This window comes from Notolepis coatsorum, assembly GCF_963971535.1.
Source record: "Notolepis coatsorum genome assembly, chromosome: 2".
NCBI lineage: Eukaryota > Metazoa > Chordata > Actinopteri > Aulopiformes > Paralepididae > Notolepis > Notolepis coatsorum.
Window position 1 is genome coordinate 198,431,917 of NC_140166.1, and position 23,582 is coordinate 198,455,498.

General features: G+C 43.2%; 1 protein-coding gene across 2 annotated transcripts in view; it reads right to left on the bottom strand.

The window, feature by feature from the left end:
- The window catches only part of safb (scaffold attachment factor B), a 45,597-nt gene that overhangs the window by 19,170 nt on the left and 2,845 nt on the right, over positions 1 to 23,582 (bottom strand). For both annotated transcript variants that reach the window (XM_084338176.1, XM_084338175.1), the window contains exons 6-13: positions 20,416 to 20,455; positions 19,128 to 19,575; positions 18,714 to 18,757; positions 18,514 to 18,623; positions 18,171 to 18,320; positions 9,977 to 10,053; positions 7,223 to 7,269; positions 7,036 to 7,109 (exon numbers count right to left, since the gene is read on the bottom strand). In XM_084338176.1, coding sequence (XP_084194302.1) covers positions 7,036 to 7,109; positions 7,223 to 7,269; positions 9,977 to 10,053; positions 18,171 to 18,320; positions 18,514 to 18,623; positions 18,714 to 18,757; positions 19,128 to 19,575; positions 20,416 to 20,455 — 990 coding nt within the window. The remainder of the gene's footprint in view (positions 1 to 7,035; positions 7,110 to 7,222; positions 7,270 to 9,976; positions 10,054 to 18,170; positions 18,321 to 18,513; positions 18,624 to 18,713; positions 18,758 to 19,127; positions 19,576 to 20,415; positions 20,456 to 23,582) is intronic.

Consider the following 23,582-nt stretch of genomic DNA (forward strand, 5'->3'; position numbering starts at 1 on the left):
ATTGCTCCGACTGCTTTGTTGTTGAATCAAGTCAAATCCTAGGTAAGCATATATTGTGCGCGTGAACGTTGACATGAAAAGAAAAAAGTTAAAAAAAAGAAGTTAAAAAAAAGAAAAGAAAAAAAAGCTAAAAAAAAAGAAAAAAGAAAATCGGTATCTCACTTGATTCGATACTCGGTAGTACCGACGTGTTTCGGTTCGGTACCTCAAAAGTACCGAATTCGGTACCCATCCCTAATAAACACTGACCAGGAGTCGAACCAACAATGTTGTCTCTCACCTAGACTAAGCCACCCACCCACCCAGATACAAACACAGCAATACGGTACTGCGATCATGGTGTTTTAACATTTGACGGTTATGGTTAAGATATAAAGTTAGGGTTATGGTTAGTTTAACCTCCTCCACCCGACCGGTCCCGAAATGACATCTGGTCATAAATCAATATTTTTCAGACTGTTGTATAAAAGTAGCGATTTTTATTTCAAACGTATTCAAGTATAAACATCATAAACATGTCACAACAGCATGTAGAATGTATATTATCATCAATACGTTAGTTTAGCTATAGGTTAAAAGTGTTATTAGATAGATTTTACTTTTCGATTGGGTCAAGTCTATTTCGCGAGGGCGACCATTTTGGATATTTTGAACCATGGGAATTGTAGTTTTTTTGCTGCAATTTTGTAGCAGACTTCCACAGGTCTGGTTCTGCGTTGGAATTTTGGAAAACTACACTTCCCTTAAAGTTCTATGGGGTTCAAGGTTCAGAGTTCTGTATGAATTATTTCAATAACTGTTATTATTCGGGATAATAAGCCACAAAAGGTAAAGTTTTTGACAAATATTGAAAGGCAGTTAGTTTCTCTTCCCTATTGTTAACCCTTTCTCCGCCGATGACGTGTTAAGACGTCATTCTCCGCCATGCGTAATCTGCCAATGACGTCTTACAGCGTCTTTGAGATCAATATTTCATATTTCCGTCATGGTATTCACATTTCACCCACGGAGTCTTTGCTGGTGTTGTAGGACTCCGCTCAACTCTCCAACGCTTCAATACCGCCACCGGAAGTGCTTAGTCCGTCCCCCATTCTGTCCGGCCACTCGCTGTCGCTCGCGGGACTCTATCCAGACACCGTGCATATCTATCCGTTGCCATAACTCAATAAACAACATGATTCGACGTGTATTAGTATTATACAAACCGGAACTGGATCACCTAGATCAACATCCCATAATAGCGATCTTTTTGCTCCACGCTCATCACCCAGCGGTAAGAGGAGACTGGGGTGAGTTTCAGCGTTTTTCTTTACCATTTTCGATACAAACTGCTCTGATCTATATATCACCCATACTACATAAATGAATTAACGTCGGTCATTGAATTATAAACGACCCCCCCCCCTCCGGTCAACCGCAGATGAAGAGTCATAACGTCTAGGACAGTGTACAGTTGACATTTTTAATCTGGCGTCGATAGGTATCAAACTGCATTTGATGATCTAATATATGCATTTATGGCTATAACTCACGTTCTATGGAATACTGCAGAAAACGATAAAAACATATTTATACTCTAGACCGTATTATTGTATGAATGTGTGAATGAAAAAGTTAAACGTTCCTACATCCTGAACGATAGATAATTGATGTTGAATGGGCCATAGTAATGTCAATTTAGCAATACAATTTAAAAAGTTATAGCCCTGCAAAGAAGGTAAACATCTCCATAGACAAATAGAGCTGGCAGAGAGGCTACAAGGATGGATATAAGCTCCGGCAATGAATGGGTTAACATGTAGGACAGGGATTAAAGCAAAAATCTCCTGACTGAACTTTTTCAGGCCAAGTCTTATTTTACCCTCCACTGTATGTATTTTTTTAATATCGTTAGCGTTTTAAGGGAACTCGATTATTTTGAACATCTTTTCTATTGCCAGTTTGCTTTTACGTAATATCAATGCAGTTTTCAATTCATTAAATAAAACCGATACTTTTTGCAAGGGTTGACTCTGACTTTGTTTTATGCACGCATAACATAAAATATAGATTTCAAATGTATGTGTCTTGTACTTAATCCACATGTCTTCTGCATCCAGAGGTTCCTCTAGTCTTTGGACTATAGACCAGTGTTGTAGCCTACTGTCCTGACTGTGACTATAGACCAATGTGTTGTAGAGCCTACTGTCCTGACTGACTACAGACCACTGTGTTGTAGAGCCTACTGTCCTGACTGTGACTAGTATAGACCACTGTGTTGTAGCGCCTACTGTCCTGACTGACTATAGACCACTGTGTTGTAGTGCCTACTGTCCTGACTGTGACTATAGACCACTGTGTTGTAAAGCCTACTGTCCTGACTGACGACAGACGAGTGTTGTAGTAGCCTACTGTCCTGACTGTGACTAGTATAGACCACTGTGTTGACTGACCTGACTGACTATAGACCACTAGGGCTGACCTTCGAAGCTTTTTTTGGCAATCGAAGCTTCGGGCCGAGCTTCGAGAGAGAGTTTTTTTTTTTATCTTACGTTGTGGGACTTGTACAGCACTTTGGTCAACGTTGTTGTTTTTAAATGTGCTCTATGAATAAAGTGGATTGGATTCATTAATTAACACTTTGGCTGCCTAAGGTTAAATTCATGATATACCATAGATTGCCAGCTCTATTTGTCTATGGAGAAAGTCCCCTTCTTTGCAGGGCTATAACTTTTTTAATTCTATTGCTACATTGCCATTATTAGGGCCCATTCAAAGTCCTATATGTATTGTTCATTGTGTAGCAACATTAAACTTTTTCATTCACATATTCATAGTAAAGTATGGTCTAATGTATAAGTATGTTTTCATCTCTTTCTGCAGCTTTCTCCAGAACGTGATATATAGCCCCAAATGCATTATATTGATGATGAAATACAGTTTGATGGCAATCAGCGCGATATAAAAAATTCCAACTAGACGTACTTCTAGAAGTTACTACACGTCATCTGATGTTGACCGGATGGGCGAGGGGGCGTTTATAATTCCGTGGGCAGCGTTATACCAATCATCTAATGTGGGTCAAATGTTGATAATAGCAGTTAGTATCGAAGACGGTAACGTTACACGCTCAAACTCACCCCAGTCTCCGCGCGCCGTTGGGCGATCATCGTAGAGTAGAAATTCTATCATTATGGGATGGCGATTTACCCGGTCCATCTCCAGCTTGTATAATGGTATATACGTCCAAATCATGTTGTTCATCGAGTTATTGGCAATCGATCACTGTGTAGCGTGACGAGCCAGAGTCCCGGGACCTATAGCGAGTGCCCGGAAGTAATACGGAGTCCAGCACAACCTCTATGGCACTGGCACATCCTGTTAAGCAGTTGCGCCGATCGGCCACCAGATGGCGCTCCTGAACCGCCAGAGAGCTCAGTGGGTCCTGCTGGTGGATCTCAGGCCAGCGGAGGGGACATATGAATCCGATCGCAGATTTTTGAAATATTGATATTAAAGACGCTGTAAAGCGTCTTCGGCAACTTGAGCATGGCCCGCAATGACGTCTAAACACGGTTCCCGGCACCCAAAGTGTTAAGTAGCCCCTTTCGTGACTGTGACACAGCCAACACGGTTTCACTCGGCTGTGTGATTTAATTCAAGGTGGATCGCTGTTGTCGTTTGAACAACTTCAGATTTCATGGGAACTACCAATCCCCCAAATCAAGAATGTTTAAGATGAAAGTAAGATTTTGATTATTTGAAATATGGCCTGTGTAGACTAAACTATGCACAGAATTATGTCAGTCTACAAGGTCCGGATTCTACATGGTCCGGCAATGTAGACCTTGTAGACTCCACTACAGACCAATTATCAGTGAATGTTCATGCATTTTTAAGAAGGGCTACTTTCACAAAAAAACAAAGAACTCACCAAAACATCTCAGTAGCAACTTATCTAAATGTTCTATTTCATATATGGAGATTCATATTTATTTATGTATTGCATGCATTTCTACATTTTATTTCCTATTTTGTTTATTCATCCCAGTATCTTTCTTTCTTATGTGTGGAATTCTACAAGGCATGTAGGTGTATATGTGTTTGAGGATGATATCCTTCAAACAGGCAATAGTGATGATATAATTTGGGCAGTGCTGAGCTGGGTTACTTTCCTCCAGTGTATTTGTCCCCCGGCCCCACCTAATGGCCACATGCAAAAAAAAATTTTTTTCGAAGCTTGTGCCATCGAACGAAGCTTCGAAGCTACGAAGTATTTAAGACAGCCCTATAGACCACTGTGTTGTAGCGCCTACCGTGTTTAACTATTGGCAAGAGACACTCCTTTTTATCTCTCACCATTCCTCCGTCAAACATACTCTTCGCTTGTTGCCAAACTGTTCAAACTTGGACTCAGTCCACAACACTTTATACCAATCTTCTTTTGTCCATTTCTTGTGTTCTTTTGCAAATTTCAGGCGTTTCACTATATTTTTCTCTCTCTGTAATGGTTTCTTTGTAAAGTAAAGTCCTTGTTCTCGCAGTTATCGTGAGGTCTTTCTTTGATCCTTTAGACCAGCGGTTCCCAAACTTTTTTGGCCGTGCACCCCGTCACCTCCCGACCTAGCTGACCCCAATGGGTTTCCGACACACCGAATGGGAAATTCTTGGCCGAAACTGATACCGAAAATAGGAAACAGTTGGCCGAAAACCGAATGCCGAAAATTATTAATATAAATATATATATAATGCATTTTTTTTCAGCTACCTGATTATGGCAAAAGACATGATTATGGCAAAACTTAACTTAAATAATATTAATAATTGGGCGCCCCAGTGGCGAACCACATAGCGCGCTCAGCCGCGACACGGGCGACCCGGGTTCGATTCCCGAAGCAGTCGTTATTTCCCGAATGTCTTCCCCCCACTCTGTCTCCCATTTCTCCTCCGTCTCTCCCTACTCGACTGCCCAATAGTAATAAAGCGATAAAACGCCAAAAAGAAATCTTAAAAAAAAAAAATAATATTAATAATACAACAAAATGTGCATTAACACTTTGCACACGAGTTCTCGGATTTATAATAATCACGTTGAAAGCCACTCACGAGATTTCTCAGATGTTTTTTTTTTTTAGCGATCTGAAATCATATTGCATCACGCGAGCCTACCCTAGTCTAGGGAGAGCCGCCGGCGATCAGATGTGGAAAAAAGCGCCCCCTATCGTCTCCCAGATGACATAAGGGATTTTGGAATGGACTCAATGAAAATGGATGGGGAAAAAAATCCTGTACTCCACATTTTCCAGTCCACTGATGCAGCCGGGGTTACCACAGTTCATTCTGGAGCCTCCTAGACCCGCGGAATCATGTATCACGTTGGATCTATACACTTATCGATTTTTTCGAATGGTGATCAGGAATTGGAATATACCAGTTGGATACCATCTGATGTCAGGTAAGGAATATATGTTATCAGTGTTAGGATAATCAGACTCATTTTGATGAAGATATAAGCTGTTTTGTGAAATGTGCTCCATCGGTTTTACTGAAAAAACCATGAGGAAATGAACAAGGCTATTATCAGCGCGCGGCTCGAATGGGCGTGCGTGTATGTATAATATTGATCATCTAGCGTTTATTTGAAAACGATTCATAAATAGGCCGACAAATATCAACGTTCTGGAATATTCCAGTAAAAGACGATTATCATAGAATGGCCCAGAATGGACTGTTTTTACCTCAAAACGGGTGCTTTTCAAAATGCTCTCAAACGGAAATGAAGCGATAAAAAACCAATCTGCCTTGACAGCACTGACTGGAAAAGGATTATTTGATAAGCGACGGGCAGATTAGACACATAGCCATAATTTAAAACATAGATTAGGCGATATTAACGCTAACATTAAAGTGGATGGTGGCATTCAAGCGCTAACTCTGGCACCACCTCGTGGCACTGAAAGTGTTAAAGTCAAGTGCATTTTCTTTTCTCTGTAGGATAACTACAACAAAGTGCATTCAGAACAAAGCCAAGGTGCTTTAAACTGCATAACGATCTGCATAAAGACACACACAGGACTGTTGTATTTACTACATCTCCCATGACTCTTAGCGGGGGATGACGTAGCTTACGAGACTGGTCAAAGAGGAATGGAAGCATTAGCTAGCTTAACGCTAACGTTAGTTCAAAATGTTTTAACCGCGACGGGCATATAGTAATGGTGAGGATATATAAAGTATGTTAAAGATGCATTTATTGGATGCGTTGCTCGCGGAGTTTACATAGAAACAGCGCGACTCCCAAGAGGAGTTAGTTATCACAGGCTGCAGAACGCAGGAAGAGCTGCCAAGCTGCTCACGTTACACGTTTTGATTACGTCATCACAACAACACGGTCTCCGTGCACAGATGAAACACACCTGTGTCAGACACGCCTGAGACAGTTTATTATTATTATTAAAACGTTTCTTGAATTTCATGATTTACACAGTGAAAAACCCCATTTGAAATAATGTATATTAGTTATATTTATTAGTAAAATAACACCATAGCACCGCCATTAGCCTGTTCATGTCACGCACCACCTAGAGGGCGCTCGCGCACCCCTTGTTTGGGAACCACTGCTTTAGACTGAGAATTATGAGATGCTTCACTTATCTGAAAGTTTATTTTTCCTACCTCTCCCCTCTCGGTTCTGGTGTGAATTGGTGGCATCATGGCGGTCTAAAGTGTACTTTACAGTGATTGGACTGAAGGAACATGATTGTGTGACATCGACAGTGAAATAGGCCTAGCTAGTTTTTTTGTAAGGAAAATTACGTAAATCTCGTTATGATGGCTCTATTCGATGGTTTATATAGCATAATGATGACTTTGTATATATTCTATTTGTTTTATGGGTATTTGAATGGCCAATTGAACAACAACAACTGAAACCTCTTAAATATGCCAAGTGTTCTAATAATTTTGGCCACCACTGTATATTGTAAATGTTCTCAAATACATTAATATAACCTTTTTCCTGTAGTCGATAAGTGAGATCTAGCTGTGTTAACTTACTCTCTCCTTGCTTTTGACGCTGATGACTGGCTCTCCCTTGGACTTATCCATGACAACGGTCCTCTCATTACGCCCTACAAAAGAACACCACTTCATATTCAGAGAGCTGATCATCAGATTTTAAAGAGATTACCGTCATCAACGTTATCAAGTTATGAGAAATGTATGCAGATGATCTTTGACTCACCTTTGCCATCCTTTCCTTCACCAGCCTTGTCGTCCTTGGGATCACCCCTGCAGAAGTTAAAACGTGTTATGTTTTAAAGGTAAAGCATTAGCCCCATGTTTGTGCATTTGAGGCATTTAAACCGATGATCCAGAGCAACTCATGGCACACTCTAAAGAGCTATACAGAACAAACTAAAAAGAAGGAATCGAAAAAGGAATTAGCAGCATAATAGCAATAGCTGGTCCGGCTGCAGGCAATAGCTGAAAGTTTGTGGTTGGGGTGGCTCAGGTCCTTAACCCTTTCACTGCCACGCGACAGATGGTAACCCTTACAACCACACTACAGAAGGTTAATTTTCACTAACCGTCTGTAGTGTGGTAGTGAAAGGTTAACCTTCTGTAGTGTGGTAGTGAAAGGTTAACCTTCTGTAGTGTGGTAGTGAAAGGGTTAATAATCCTGCAGGCTTTGCAGACACACCGTCCGTTGTATATATCCTGGATGGAGGGAGGGGAGCTCACAACCACAGATGTTCTGGGCTGTTTGCTTTGTGGTCAAGAGCATAGCAGTTTCCGTACCAGGCGGTGATGCGTCCAGTCAGGATGCTCTCGGTTGTGCCTCTGTAGAAGAAGGCCCGGAGGATCTGGAGCCCCATGCTGAATTTCTTCAGCCACCTGAGGTGAAAGAGGCGTCGTGGGTGCCTTCTTCACAGCCTGGCCAGTGAGCACGTCCCAGGTGAGGTCCTCTTCTTCTTCACAGCCTGGCCGGTGAGCACGTCCCAGGTGAGGTCCTCTTCTTCTTCACAGCCTGGCCGGTGAGCACGTCCCAGGTGAGGTCCTCTTCTTCTTCACAGCCTGGCCAGTGAGCACGTCCCAGGTGAGGTCCTCTTCTTCTTCACAGCCTGGCCGGTGAGCACGTCCCAGGTGAGGTCCTCTTCTTCTTCACAGCCTGGCCGGTGAGCACGTCCCAGGTGAGGTCCTCTTCTTCTTCACAGCCTGGCCAGTGAGCACGTCCCAGGTGAGGTCCTCTTCTTCTTCACAGCCTGGCCAGTGAGCACGTCCCAGGTGAGGTCCTCTTCTTCACAGCCTGGCCAGTGAGCACGTCCCAGGTGAGGTCCTCTTCTTCTTCACAGCCTGGCCGGTGAGCACGTCCCAGGTGAGGTCCTCTTCTTCTTCACAGCCTGGCCGGTGAGCACGTCCCAGGTGAGGTCCTCTTCTTCTTCACAGCCTGGCCAGTGAGCACGTCCCAGGTGAGGTCCTCTTCTTCTTCACAGCCTGGCCAGTGAGCACGTCCCAGGTGAGGTCCTCTTCTTCTTCACAGCCTGGCCAGTGAGCACGTCCCAGGTGAGGTCCTCTTCTTCACAGCCTGGCCAGTGAGCACGTCCCAGGTGAGGTCCTCTTCTTCTTCACAGCCTGGCCAGTGAGCACGTCCCAGGTGAGGTCCTCTTCTTCTTCACAGCCTGGCCAGTGAGCACGTCCCAGGTGAGGTCATCAGTGATGTGAACAGAGGAACTTGAAAACTGCTGACTCACCACAGCAGAACCATTGAAGCTGATGGCATCCAGCCTTTCTCCCCCTCTCCTGTGGGTGTACAGGGAGTAGAGGGGGGGGGGCTCAGGAAGCAACCCTGTGGGGCTCCTGTGTTCAGGGTCAGAGGGACTGTGGTAATGGGTCCCATCCTCACCACCTGGCGACGGTCTGACAGGAAGTCTAGAATCCAGCTGCACAGGTTGGGGTCAAATCCTAGGTTCCCTTGTTTGCCGTTAACTCCGGAAGGACTATGACATTGAATGCTGAGCTATAAACAGCATTCTCATATATGCGCTGTGGAGTGTTGTGGCTATTGCATCTTACGGTGAAGCTCAAATAAGGTGCCAAATAAGGCCTCATTATATTAGGCCTTATAATATCTTTGAAGATTAAAATATTCATGTTTGTACTTGGCGTTTCCAAAAGTTTATGAAAATGAACAGAATTCAGCTCGACTGTTAAATAAGATGAACACACACAACCTCCATTCCATATTTCAACCTCATATGGCAGAGACTGTAGCTGCTAGAAGATGGGTACACTTTTGTGGACCGACAGAGTGGCTGGTCACAGCTAAAAAGAAAGAAACTGTTTCTTTGCAATTGGGCCAACAAGTTAAGAAAATTACAGACCTGTAACTCAAACCGTTAATCTTTCATGAATATTCAAAGATCTGAACAGTAGGCTGCTGCTATACCATCAATCAAGACTATTGTTTTAGATTAGAAGAAAGATTAGAGGTGACCCAGGCTTGAGGAGAAAACATGGTTGAAGACCGAGCATCTCGATGATACCTGGTAAGAGTGCTCTCTTAGCTAGGAGGTAAACCACGTGAACACAGACCCAAAGATCCCGAGGTCAGTAGGGTGGCAAGGAACCTCAGTTTGGTTACCCGTCATATACAGCAAACTGGCCAAGACGGCAAGGGCTGCTGTCTCAGCGGCATGAGCGGTCTTGACCCCTGGCTGGCCTCCAGCAGGTTGTTCTGTCAGATGCTGCTTAAGTTGCTTAAGAGTACTGGAAAGGAATGGAAGCAGTGATGGCAGTCTGCAGTTTTTAACACGACGTTCCGTCAGATGGGTCTAGACTTGCTCTCTCAAGAAGAGTAATCTGTGCTGACATGAAGACTGTTGGCATGGAGACTTGAATCAGACTTACTTGTTGATGATGGCAGTAAGAAACGGACACAGCTCTAACATATCCGATTGATTTACAATCATGTTTCTTAGATTTTCAGAGGTCTTACTTGGAATCTGTGGAACCGCCAGCCTTCTTAGCATCGGTCTTGTCTGCTGGCTTCTTCCCCGCGGGCTCATTCTTGGCCTAAAACATACAAGGTATGAAATCATTAACATGAGTGCATGAAAGTAAATAGAATAGAATAATCATCATCATCATCATTTATTTATTCGTACATGGAATTACCACAGTCCAACAGTACATATTAATATGATCCACCAAATTCCATGGCCGAAAGGAACAGGAAGAAGAAAAATTCGTATATGTACCTGCCCCTACACACATACAGCACACTGATACTTATTGCAATGTCCCCAAACCAAACAGAATGTACATACTGGTACCCATTTTGCAAAAATGGAAACATCAACACAACTAAATTAAATCAACATAAATAAACAAATTTTGTGTATCTATCAGTCAAACTACATATTTAGGTTCATTAATTACACACTAGGGCTGTCCCCGACTAAGGATTTGGATGGTCGACTATGATTGGCCAAAATTTGCCGTTAGTCGACAAATTGTATTGTAGTGTATTGTAGTGGTCAAAAAAATTATAATATATAAAAATAAAAATAAATTGTATTATTCCATTTGGGCTGTGGGGGGTGCTTAATGTCTGAAGGAGTCGACTGAAGGCTTCTTGTCCTCTGCAAAAGCATGCAATTGGTCCACTGATGGATACATCTTGATATTTGTCTAGTCTAGTGTGTTCATTCGATGGGTGAAATCCTCTTTCAGTGCCTGTGCCTGTTTTCGTAGGCAGTTAGCTTCTGGTATGCGTGCCATTAGCGTTAGCCACGCTTCTAGGCCTCTTTTCTTTTGGAAAGAATGAAGAATGATAAAAAATATATATATATACATATTTTTTTTATATTCGACTAAGAGGTTGGCTGGTCGACTACGGCTCCTTTCGACCGATTAGTCGACTAATCAACTAATAGGGGTCAGCCCTAATACACACACATGTATCTATACATTTATATAATGTATTATTCTATTATACTTCTATATAATTTTATTATTTTAATTTTATTATAATATAACTAAATCATACTATTTATACTACACCATATTGGTATACATTATACATTTTAATTAGGGCTGTCAGTTTATCGCGTTAATTAGATTAATTAATTACACAGCAAATTATCGCGTTATGAAAATTGACGCAAAATTAATTACAGCCGACCTATATTTACTTTAGACAAGTGGCAAATCGGTGCGCTTTTATTTTGAAATCCACGCTTGAGTTGGGCGTATTAAACTTGGCCCATTGAATGACCCGTAGCCTACTTGATCGTCACTTCACACATGCGTCGTCTATCAAACAAAACAAACACACAAAGGAATTAGCTCAGCTGGAACAAGATGTCAGCATCACCCGAGGCGATACTCCTGGGACCTATGAACGGCAAGTTCAATTTCAAAAAGAATATAGATGGGACAGTAAACAAGACCATTGTAATATGTAGCTTATGTCAAAAAGAATTTGCGTATCACCGAAGCTGCTCTAGTCTAACGTATCACATGAACGCTAAACATGTCCAGGCAAGTTGTTCGAGCAGCTCCAGTGTAGCTAACGTTAGCTCCAGAGCAACTCGCACGCTTCGTCAAACCACTCTTGGAGAATTACCGTTAGGCAAACGGTTGAGTAAATCCACCACAGACAAACTAACCAACAGCGTCGCGAAGTGGATAGCAAAATCTTGTAGGCCAATAGCTATAGTGGAAGATAAGGGTTTAGCGGAGTGAATGAATGAATGAATGAAAACTTTATTAACAGATTACAGAATGGGTACAGTGCAGAGTCATTTCGAATAGCGTCGTCTGACCCAAATTACAAGCTACCCTCGAGAGCTACAGTGATGAAAAGGATCCACAACATGTATGACACAGAGAGGGAGGCGAGGGAAGAAGTGTTGGCACGGGCTGGCCCAATGGCCCTAACGGGTGATCACTGGACGTCGGTGGGCAATCATAATTATTTGGGTGTCACAGTGCACTTGATCGATACTGAGTGGAAACTGCAATCATTTGCATTAACGGTGACCAAAACTGTGGGCCGCCATTTCGCCGATGCGTGTGCTGAACAGTTCAACACAGTAATAGAGGAGTGGAATATAAAAGATAAAGTCACATCTATTGGGACTGATTCCGCCCGTAATATGATAGCAGCAGCGCGCTATATGCCGTTCCAGCACATGCAAAGAACCATCACAGTCTCCCTTGAGGACAGAAGCCTTGACACCACTGGCAAAGTGCCGCAAGATTGTAGGCCACTTCAAGCACAGCCCTGCCAGTACAGAAGAACTGCAGCAGCAGCAGACTGCCCTCGGACAAGCAAAAGAGCCCATGATACAAGATGTATCCACAAGGTGAGACTGTTTAACTACCTGTTGTATGCTTAGGGTAAATTTAGTGTGTGTGTGTGTTTATTTCTTTGTGTTCTGTACAATTGCATCATGCTGCATTAACAACCCCCAGTGGGACTAATAGTTATTTTATTGAATTGGAAGGTGGAATTCGACACTGGCCATGATCTCACGGTACCTGAGGAACCAGGAGGCTGTGACTGCCACTTTGGCCCAACAGAACCACAAGCTGTCCATGCTGACCCCCACAGAGTGTGACAAACTGAAGAAGCTGGAGCTTGTACTTGAGCCCTGCAGGTAAGTGTCTCTCCCTCTCTCTCTCCCCCCATACACCCCCCTCCTCTCTCTCTCTCCCCCATACACACACCTCACACCCCACTCTCTCTCTCCCATACACACACCTCACCCCCCTCTCTCCCCCATACACACACCTATCTCTCTCCCATACACACACCTCACCCCCCCCTCTCTCCCCCATACACACACCTATCTCTCCCATACACACACCTCACCCCCCCTCTCTCCCCCATACACACACCTATCTCTCTCCCATACACACCTCACCCCCCCCTCTCTCCCCCATACACACACCTATCTCTCCCATACACACACCTCACCCCCCCCCCTCTCTCCCCCATACACACACCTCACCCCTCTCTCTCCCATACACACACCTCACCCCTCTCTCTCCCATACACACACCTCACCCCCCCCCCCTCTCTCCCCCATACACACACCTATCTCTCTCCCATACACACACCTCACCACCCCTCTCTCCCCCATACACACACCTATCTCCCTCTCATACACACACCTTCACCTCTTTCTCTCTCGCTCTCTTGTTTCACTGCAGGTATGTGACTGAGCTCCTTGGAGGGGAAACCTACGTCTCATGCTCTGTGGTGCTCCCCGCACTCTGCCACCTAAACCGCATCATGGACCTCAACGAGGAGGATCCGGGCTACATGGTAAAGTTCAAGGCCAGCTTCACGAAGGACCTGGACGCACGCAAAGCGACCCTCAACAACAGATGGCTGAAGCTGGCTACAGCCCTCGACCCGCGATTCAAGGACTTGAAGAGCGTACCAAAGGACGAGAGGGATGAGGTGTGTGTGTGAATGAGAAGACCAGTGTTAAGTCCTTAGGCTGTCATGAAAAGTCCTATGCAACTAATTAATTGTCCCTCTTATTAGGTGTGGACCTGGCTTAAAGAGATGCTGCCAGGACCAGAAGCAGACAAAGCTGCTCCACAAGCCACAGAGGACGAGCCACCAGCGAAGAGGACCCTCCTCCTGCTGTCTTCAGACTCTGATTCAGATGAAGTCAGGGTACTGTCAGGACAATTAGACCTCTACAAAGCTGAGCCCAGCATCGGAATGAATGACTGTCCACTGGAGTGGTGGGCAGCTCACGCAAAAGCCTATGGACAGCTGTCTCCTCTTGCTCGCAAATATCTGGCTACTCCTGCCACCTCTGTGCCATGTGAGAGGCTATTTTCACTTGCAGGTCACAGTCCAAAAGAAGAGGGCAGCCTTACTCTCAGACAATGTAAACAAGCTTGTTTGTCTTAGCAATTGGCTCAAGGAATAGATTTGTCATGCATACAGTAGACCCTGCACTAGACCCTGCACTAGACCCTGCAGTCATGCCCCAGACCCTGTAGTAGACCCTGTAGTCATGCCCCCAGAAACTGTAGTAGACCCTGTAGTCATGCCCCCAGACACTGTAGTAGACCCTGTAGTCATGCCCCCAGACACTGTAGTAGACCCTGTAGTCATGCCCCCAGACACTGTAGTAGACCCTGTAGTCATGCCCCCAGACACTGTAGTAGACCATGCCCCCAGACACTGTACTAGACCCTGTAGTCATGCCCCCAGACACTGTACTAGACCCTGTAGTCATGCCCCCAGACCCTGTAGTCATGCCCCCAGACACTGTAGTAGACCATGCCCCCAGACACTGTACTAGACCCTGTAGTCATGCCCCCAGACACTGTAGTAGACCCTGTAGTCATGCCCCCAGACACTGTAGTAGACCATGCCCCCAGACACTGTACTAGACCCTGTAGTCATGCCCCCAGACACTGTACTAGACCCTGTAGTCATGCCCCCAGACACTGTACTAGACCCTGTAGTCATGCCCCCAGACACTGTACTAGACCCTGTAGTCATGCCCCCAGACACTGTAGTAGACCCTGTAGTCATGCCCCCAGACACTGTAGTAGACCCTGTAGTCATGCCCCCAGACACTGTACTAGACCCTGTAGTCATGCCCCCAGACACTGTAGTAGACCCTGTAGTCATGCCCCCAGACACTGTACTAGACCCTGTAGTCATGCCCCCAGACACTGTAGTAGACACTGTAGTAGACCCTGTAGTCATGCCCCCAGACACTGTACTAGACCCTGTAGTCATGCCCCCAGACACTGTAGTAGACACTGTACTAGACCCTGTAGTCATGCCCCCAGACACTGTAGTAGACACTGTACTAGACCCTGTAGTCATGCCCCCAGACACTGTAGTAGACACTGTACTAGACCCTGTAGTCATGCCCCCAGACACTGTAGTAGACACTGTACTAGACCCTGTAGTCATGCCCCTAGACCCTGTAGTCATGCCCCCAGACACTGTACTAGACCCTGTAGTCATGCCCCCAGACACTGTACTAGACCCTGTAGTCATGCCCCCAGACACTGTAGTAGACCCTGTAGTCATGCCCCCAGACACTGTAGTAGACACTGTACTAGACCCTGTAGTCATGCCCCCAGACACTGTAGTAGACCCTGTAGTCATGCCCCCAGACACTGTAGTAGACACTGTACTAGACCCTGTAGTCATGCCCCCAGACACTGTAGTAGACACTGTACTAGACCCTGTAGTCATGCCCCCAGACACTGTAGTAGACACTGTACTAGACCCTGTAGTCATGCCCCCAGACACTGTAGCTTGCTGTGGGCTGTTTTGATTTTTGAGGATACTGTAGCTTAGTGTAAACTGTTATTGGCTGTATCAGCAACAAATGTTACCTTATTGAGAGGTATGTTTTCATTCATTTTATTTTATTCAATTTAATAAAATTGATTTCTAAAGCATTCTTCACTTGCAGGTCACATAGTCCAAAAGAAGAGGGCAGCCTTACACACAGACAATGTAAACAAGCTGAAGCTTGTTTGTCTTAGCAATTGGCTCAAGGAATAGATGTCATGCATACAGTAGACCCTGTAGTAAACCCTGCACTAGACCCTGATTTTTGAGGATACTGTAGCTTAGTGTAAACTGTTATTGGCTGTATCGGCAACAAATGTTACCTTATTGAGAGGTATGTTTTCATTCATTTTATTTATTTATTCAATTTAATAGAATTGATTTCTAAAGCATTCTTCACTTGCAGGTCACATAGTCCAAAAGAAGAGGGCAGCCTTACACTCAGACAATGTAAACAAGCTGAGGAATAGATGTCATGCATACAGTAGACCCTGTAGTAGACCCTGCACTAGATCCTGCAGTAGACCCTGCAGTAGACCCTGATTTGAGGATACTGTAGCTTAGTGTAAACTGTTAGCTGCATCAGCAACAAATGTTACCTTATTGAGAGGTATGTTTTCATTTTATTTATTTAATAAAATTGATTTCTAAAGCATTCTTCTTGGTGTATTTAATTGATCAGTCACCTGCCACAATAATGTAATGTCCTTTAATTTTAAATATTTATATGAATATGAAATATAAATATGCGATTAAAATGCGATTAATTAGATTAATTAATTACAAAACCTGTAATTAATTAGATTAAAAATTTTAATCGCCTGACAGCACTAATTTTAATATATTATTATTCTATGTTATGCTGCTATATACTATATTACTATACTCCTACTAGCCTACACTGTAATGCTATGCTACGTCATCCTGCCACGCTAAACTGCAATATTATACTAAACTGTGCTTTATACAACGGCATGCACATTTCTCGATTCTGATTGGCCATTTACACGTCTTTATTGGCAACAATCCACGGTCCTGGGCTCAGGACCCGCCCACAACCGAATCACATATCACTCCCCGGCTCACTCCGGGAGAAAACAAGATCGCGGACAACAAATGGATATGTTGATAGCACCATAACGACTAAATATGAAGCGATTCTGTCAAGGGGAATATGTTAGTCCTTTAAACAATGTTGGATGATGTAATTGATGGGTCTTGAGTCAATCTAGAACAAAAGAAAAATCGCAGATTGATTGATTGATTAATTGATTGATTTAAATTTCTACTTCCTTCCCACTGACTGCAGCGTTCACTCTCACACTGTCCGACGCTGGCGTACCCACAAACACACACACACACACTGTGACACACACACACACACACACTCCTGTCTGCAACAGCGGGGGAGTCAGACTGAGAGAGAAGCAGCGCTGTTTTAAGTGAGCATGGTCTATTGAATTGATTGATTGCTAATTTTATTACTGTACCCCTGGTTTCCAACTGGTTAAGTTTAGGCTAAAAGAAATAAATAAAAAAATAGGGCGAAGAAAACGTTTTTTTCCTATAGGGCAAAGAAAACGTTTTAATTTGTTTTACCTACTTTATATAGAAGCATCTAAGAATGAAGTTATATGGAAAGTAGGTCTGCATTCCCTTAACAATTGTGTGTATTGAGCCGTACTGTATTGTACCCATTCTGCATCTGGTAATAAAATTTTCAATCAATCATTCCAATAATACACAGTTGGATGTGTTAGTTGGTTGGATGCACTTCAAGCTGCTTCCACATGAGGCAACTTCTCTCAATCATTCCAATAATACACAGTTGGATGTGTTAGTTTGGTTGGATGCACTTCAAGCTGCTTCCACATGGAGGCAACTTGTCTTTTTTGTAGTTGTGGGAACTACTTTTTCTGGCGGATGGTTTTTTCAATAAATCTTCGATTAATGTGTGTTTATTGTATAGAAATAAGGTTGGATGAATCTGGCAGTTGTATAAAAGCTTTACACCACTTGTAGTCGTGATTTGTGACCAATAAACCATGCCTAGGGGGGTCTAACGACCACCCCTAGGCATGGTTTATTGGTCACAAACCACTCCTGCGCGTGATGTAATGCTTAAATAATGTCTATTTATCTTTTCTTTGTACAACCTTTTGAAGTGAAATATATTAGTAGAACTCTTTTCATGATAAATAGATCAGAATATAATAATCACATTCATTCATATTTACACTTAATTTGTAAATTCACCTGACAAGCACACGTTTCATTTGTAAATTCACCTGACCAGCACACATGTTTCATTTGTAAATTCACCTGACCAGCACACATGTCCCATTTCTAAATTCACCTGACCAGCACACATGTTTCATTTGTAAATTCACCTGACCAGCACACATGTCCCATTTGTAAATTCACCTGACCAGCACACATGTTTCATTTGTAAATTCACCTGACCAGCACACATGTCCCATTTGTAAATTCACCTGACCAGCACACATGTTTCATTTGTAAATTCACCTGACCAGCACACATGTTTCATTTGTAAATTCACCTGACCAGAAAGCGTAAATAAAGTACTAATTGACCACAGAAAAAAAAGGTTGTTATGTTATGTTATAGCCATAAGCAATATATTTACATCTTGCATAAAAAATATATTTAATGGCAAAAGTACAAGACCTTTTTCCTGTGGTCGATTAGTACTTTATTTACATATTTTAAGAGAGATCGGGCTGGGCCAACACACATGTTCCACATTCAACATGGAGAGCTACAAGCGTGCCACTGACCAACGGTCACAAGGAAAGAGGACAAAGCCCTCGACACTAACCCTCTCCACTGAAATCATCCTGCCGTGCAGCTCAGTCCTGTGGAGGTGGCTGATACACTTGGTGGCCTCCTCTGTGGAGGACATGGTGACGAAGCCATAGCATCGAGCCCCAGGACTCTTGGCGTTAGTAACCACCTTGGCTCCAACCACCTGAGGAAAGAGGGGTGGAAGAAGTGCAGAGGACGGTGAAGAAAAGGGACAGGGCAAAGACAAAAAAGGTAGCGTTCTTTCCCCCCCCCCCAAAACTTTTAAATGTTTTTTTTATGAGTTCCAAGGGGAGGTTGATGCCATGTCAGAAGACGTTAAGACTTCCAGCGGGGGACACTTCGAGCCATGGACTAACCTTGCCATACTTGCTGAAGAGGGTCTTTAGATCAGTTGCTCTGGTAGTGGAAGAGAGGCCACTGACCCACAGATTCCTGCCACTGGTACCCGCAGCACTAGCTCCAGAGGCTGCACGGACACACGTGTACCAAATAATTACAAATCAGGAACACAATTTATAAGAAGAAATATAGAGAGGACCATAACTTCTCTACTTACTCTTTTCGTCTTTTGATTCCGTTTTGTCACCTTTATCCTCAGAACTAGAAGCAAAGAGAACAGACAATAAACATACAGCATTGAGAATACCTGGGATCTACTCTCATACCGATGCTTATACTTACCACACAATTTACAGTACAGAAAATGACAGTGATCAAACCCATCACGTACCATGGTGCAGTGATTTAACAGTGAATTGATGGAACTAAGCCCCAAGACGATCCCAGTACATTAATTATTAATGGGTAGGGTGGGGGGTGGTGGTAAAGGATGACAAATGAAAACTTGAGACAAAATGCGCAGATCCTTTTTTTTTTACCTTCATAAGAGCATCCAAAATTTTGCTAGCAAAAAGGAGCCAATGCAACAGATAGCCATTTTGGTTGGTAGTAGACAGGAAAAACAACAAACCTCGTTTTCTGATCATCGCCCTCAACAGAAGAAGACTCTTTGGCTGCCGCGGAGGAATCTGCAGCAGATTTCTCTTCTTCTGTCTTCTTCTCTTCCTCGTCGGACTTCTTAGACCCTGTTTCTGAATCGGCGGTTTCGCCCGCAGGGGCCGGTTCGCTTACACTAACAGCCTGAGTGCTTTCGTTTTCGGCGTCAACCGTCTCTTCCGGAACGCTTTGTGTGTCCCCAGCCTCTTTTATATCAGTCACTATAGCATCTTTGTCTGTCTCTTTGTCTGTCTCTTTGTCTGTCTCCACGTTACCAGAGGCGGCCTCGGCACCGACGTCGCACGCATTGTCTTCTCCGCCGGCGGTCGCGGCTTGCTCTTCTTCGGTGGTCGTCTCCTGGCTCGGCTGGGGATCTTCGTTAAGCGGCTCAGATAAACAAGACCCGGCTACTTTGTCATTTTCTACGGATTTAACAGGAATAGAATGGCACAGTTTAATCACTTCTGAAACACAGGAATGGTTAACGAGGAACTGGCAAGGCCTGGATTAGGAACGTCATGACTCCTGGCCTGTGGTCTTAGATCTAGGTATGAAAAGATGCAGCACACCCTAACGAGAGACTGGAAAAAGCCCAAAGGCAAGGGGAGCAATCAAGCTGCTAGAGCTAAGACCTCCACTCATCTTTCAAGTTGAACCACTTCATTCAGTTCACCTGGTCCAAAGCTGAAAGTAGTTCAGTGGAGGTGAAGAAAGCCACAAGATCAGCAGAGCAGCAGCAGAGGCTCAGTGAAGGAGTCCAACTTCTTTCCATCTTTGACCTTGACCAGTGTCCATGTTGAGAAAGTGACCTCAGAATTCTTTGGAGGTGTATCAAGTCCATAGGTGTCATGTCCAATGAATTTATAATTCAGTCCTTAAAAAGCTGATGTCGGTTGATGAGCCTTGATGGTTCTTCTTTGTCTTGGTCTTCATGTGGCAACCTAGAAAAACTGCAATCACCTGCAACAACTAAAGCCTCCCTGAACTTGACATTTAATTGCTGCCAATGTGTATCAAATTGTTAACCACTGCTGTGTGAATATTGGCAGAGTATGCCCAGATAAATAAACTTCACCAACCATACATATTCCAATAGAGAAATTAGCATTATGGTTAACCAACTTTTAACACAAAACCAGCAATTATCTTTGGGTTTCCAGTCTCCCTTCCTGATTGAATTTTAACTAAAGGAATTGCATTCCAAGCTTAACACACAGATTGGTCTGCGTTCATGTGGATTTCTAAACCCTTTTAAACATTACCTATTTCTTCTTTCGAGTCCTCAGCATCCTTCTCTTCAGCCTAAAACAAAAAGATATAATTTTACTACATACAGTACCATAATGGGTATATTTTAGTTCACCTAAGCATCAGCAATAGGGCTGGGAGGTATATCATAGAAGGTATACCGTGGGGATCCATGCAAAGGTATGGATTTTTACTATACCCTCATCCACAATATTGTATATCATAAAATAAATATACATACACTGTATGTTTTTAAGTTAGTAAAAAAAAAGTCCACGCATCATTAACCTCTTAGCACATTCTGTGCCAAAAACGGAAAAACGTGTTTGCTCGACAAGCGTTGAGTGCCAAAAACTAGATATTACGTTTTTGGTATGTTTGATCTTTTTGCTTTGATCCACGCTCTACAGACTTGCCCGGAGCGATCTGCATCACGTTGGCACATCCACATACACTAGAACGGCAATGCCGATCGACTATCACCAGGTGGCAGTATAGTTTGTGTCTGAACTGGAAATGGCTTGGTGTTGATACACGGCCTCCTTTTTATTTTTTTTGTAGGGGCCCCTCCTCCTGCTTGAACATAGATTCACATTGATCGCCCCGAAATTCCGTTGCCTAAGCGTATTTTACCATTGAAACGTGTATAGACATATACACTGGTAATCGCGATGGCAATGCGATCACTTGGAATTATTCTTCTTGGATGTTATATACCTTTGATTTTGGAGTATTTGGAGTTTCAGGGGATCAACCAGAACGGTTTGGGCTTATTGCATATAACTAGGGGTGGGAATCACCAGTTTCATCACGATAAGATACGAATGATTCCTTGGACAACGATACGATATTTTCCGATATCACAAAGTCTGCCACGATACAATACGATTCGATTCAGGTACCTGCGATGGATATTATAAGCCCACATTTAGATCAACTCAAAAAAGGCAACGGAAATAACGTGAATTTTTTTTTGAACTCTTCCAGACATTTAAATGAAAAACAATCCATTATTTTTAATACAAATAGACCTCCTGTTCACTGTAAAGTGCCACGTTTTGATATATTGAGCTTTAAACTTCAAGTACATTTTTTTGGAACTCACAACACGCAACCTAAAACCCCTTCCTCGCCCAAACCGTTCCTACAATGGTTTTATGTTGCATGATGATCATGAATACATTTATTATGTATTGTATTTTTTGTTTAAATATCAACATTATCTGTCCATCCTCAGTACATTTACCATCTGACTTCATCTGGTCTTTCCAAACGCACGCACACACACACAGAAAGGGAGAACGCCTGCCCCTTCCCCAGTCCCCACTCTGCTGTTCTCTCCGTCTATGGCTCTGATTAGCTTGTTAGCTTACGCTAACGTAACGTTAATTTCGGTCTTTAACGCGACATGGGCATAAAGGAATAGCGAGGATTGCAAAGCATGTTAGATGAATTTTACCCGTTGCGGAGTTGCGGAATAAAACAGCAGGGACTTGTTTTGGGTCACAAAATAGGCACACTATGTAGCCTTGCTCTGTTGTAATGTCCGCGTTTCAGACGCTACTGCTGTGTTGAGCGGATACGACTCTCCACGGGAATTTCAAAATCTGGATCGATGTATCGTCCCACCCCTAACTAGTAGTAGATAATCTTGCTTGCCTATATTACTACCTACTATGCTAATATGTCTTTACTACTATGCACTCAAGTCTGTAGCATAGGGCTGGGCGATAAAACGATAACTATTGCGATAAATTATTTCCTCGAAATAAACATGAAACGTGGTCGCAAAGTTTCGATATATCGATTTTCCAAGCTTGGATATGAGCACACGCACTAACAACCAATCAGTGAAGGAGATGGCGACAGGGAAGGAGACCCGCGGTGCACCTCTGGTAGAGCCATATGAAATCCGTTTTATTTTTTTCCAAATTCCATTTTATTTTTTCCAAATTCCGTTTTTTCCGTTTTAATATTTCAGAATTCTGTATTTTGCTTTGTACGCTCATTTTACCATCAGAAATAGTGTCTAATAAGTGGGAATGAATAAATGTCCACAATTTAATAAGATATAACAGTCCATTTAATAGGGCTGTCTTAAATACTTCGAAGCTTCGTTCGGTGGGCATGGGATTCGAATATGAAAATAAAATTTGATTATTAAAAAAAATATATATATATATATATATATTTTTGCAAAATCAACTCTGCCTCTCTTTGTTAACTACAACAAGCAATGCTGTTTGTTATTTAAGATGAGGTCGGACTCGGCACTGACAGATTTGTGTTCATTATGCTGCTTTTATAAAGCCTCAAATGACGGCTTACAATATTTCATGAAAGCAAAGTGTTTTTGTTTGTCTAAGATTTTAAAAGGTTTAAACTTTACAGCACTGACAAAGTTGAACAAAGTGCTGTACAAGTCCCACAACATTAAAAAAAAACAAATTTTTTTCTTTTTCTTTTTTTTTTATAGTTGATTCCATTTTTATTGCTCAATTCCACGATTCCGTGATCGCGGATTCCATATGGCTCTAACCTCTGGGAGTCTTGGTAGTAAACAAGGCTGGCTAGGATCATTAGCTTGCACGCCGCTATTTTATAGTTTACGTGCGGAGTGGGTGTGTGGCGTGAATTCTGAGGCCACGGTTAGAGTAGTGTGGGGTATGCGGTGGACGTCGTTGAAATGTATTGGGGCGGAACGGAGTATTTTAGGGTGATAGTTAGTACATTGGAAACAAGGCTGGCTAGGATCATTAGCTTGCACGCCGCTATTTTATAGTTTACGTGCGGAGTGGGTGTGTGGCGTGAATTCTGAGGCCACGGTTAGAGTAGTGTGGGGTATGCGGTGGACGTCGTTGCAATGTATTGGGGCGGAACAGAGTATTTTAGGGTGATAGTACATTGTCGTGGGATACACCGCTTGCTCTGGCTAACTGTTAGTTCCATTCTTATAATGCATAATGATCCAGTGGCGGTAGGTTGACCCCTGGTGGAATATAATAATCTATGCACTGGTACGTAGAAGAACGTGCGCGGACTGATGACGACATCAACTCGAGACATTCGCAGCAGCAAAACAAGTGAGTCTATTAATAGCCCGTCCATCGGCGCCGGGCATAAGAAGTTAATTAAACTTGACAGAAATAATATCAACGATAATTATCGATATCGAGTGATA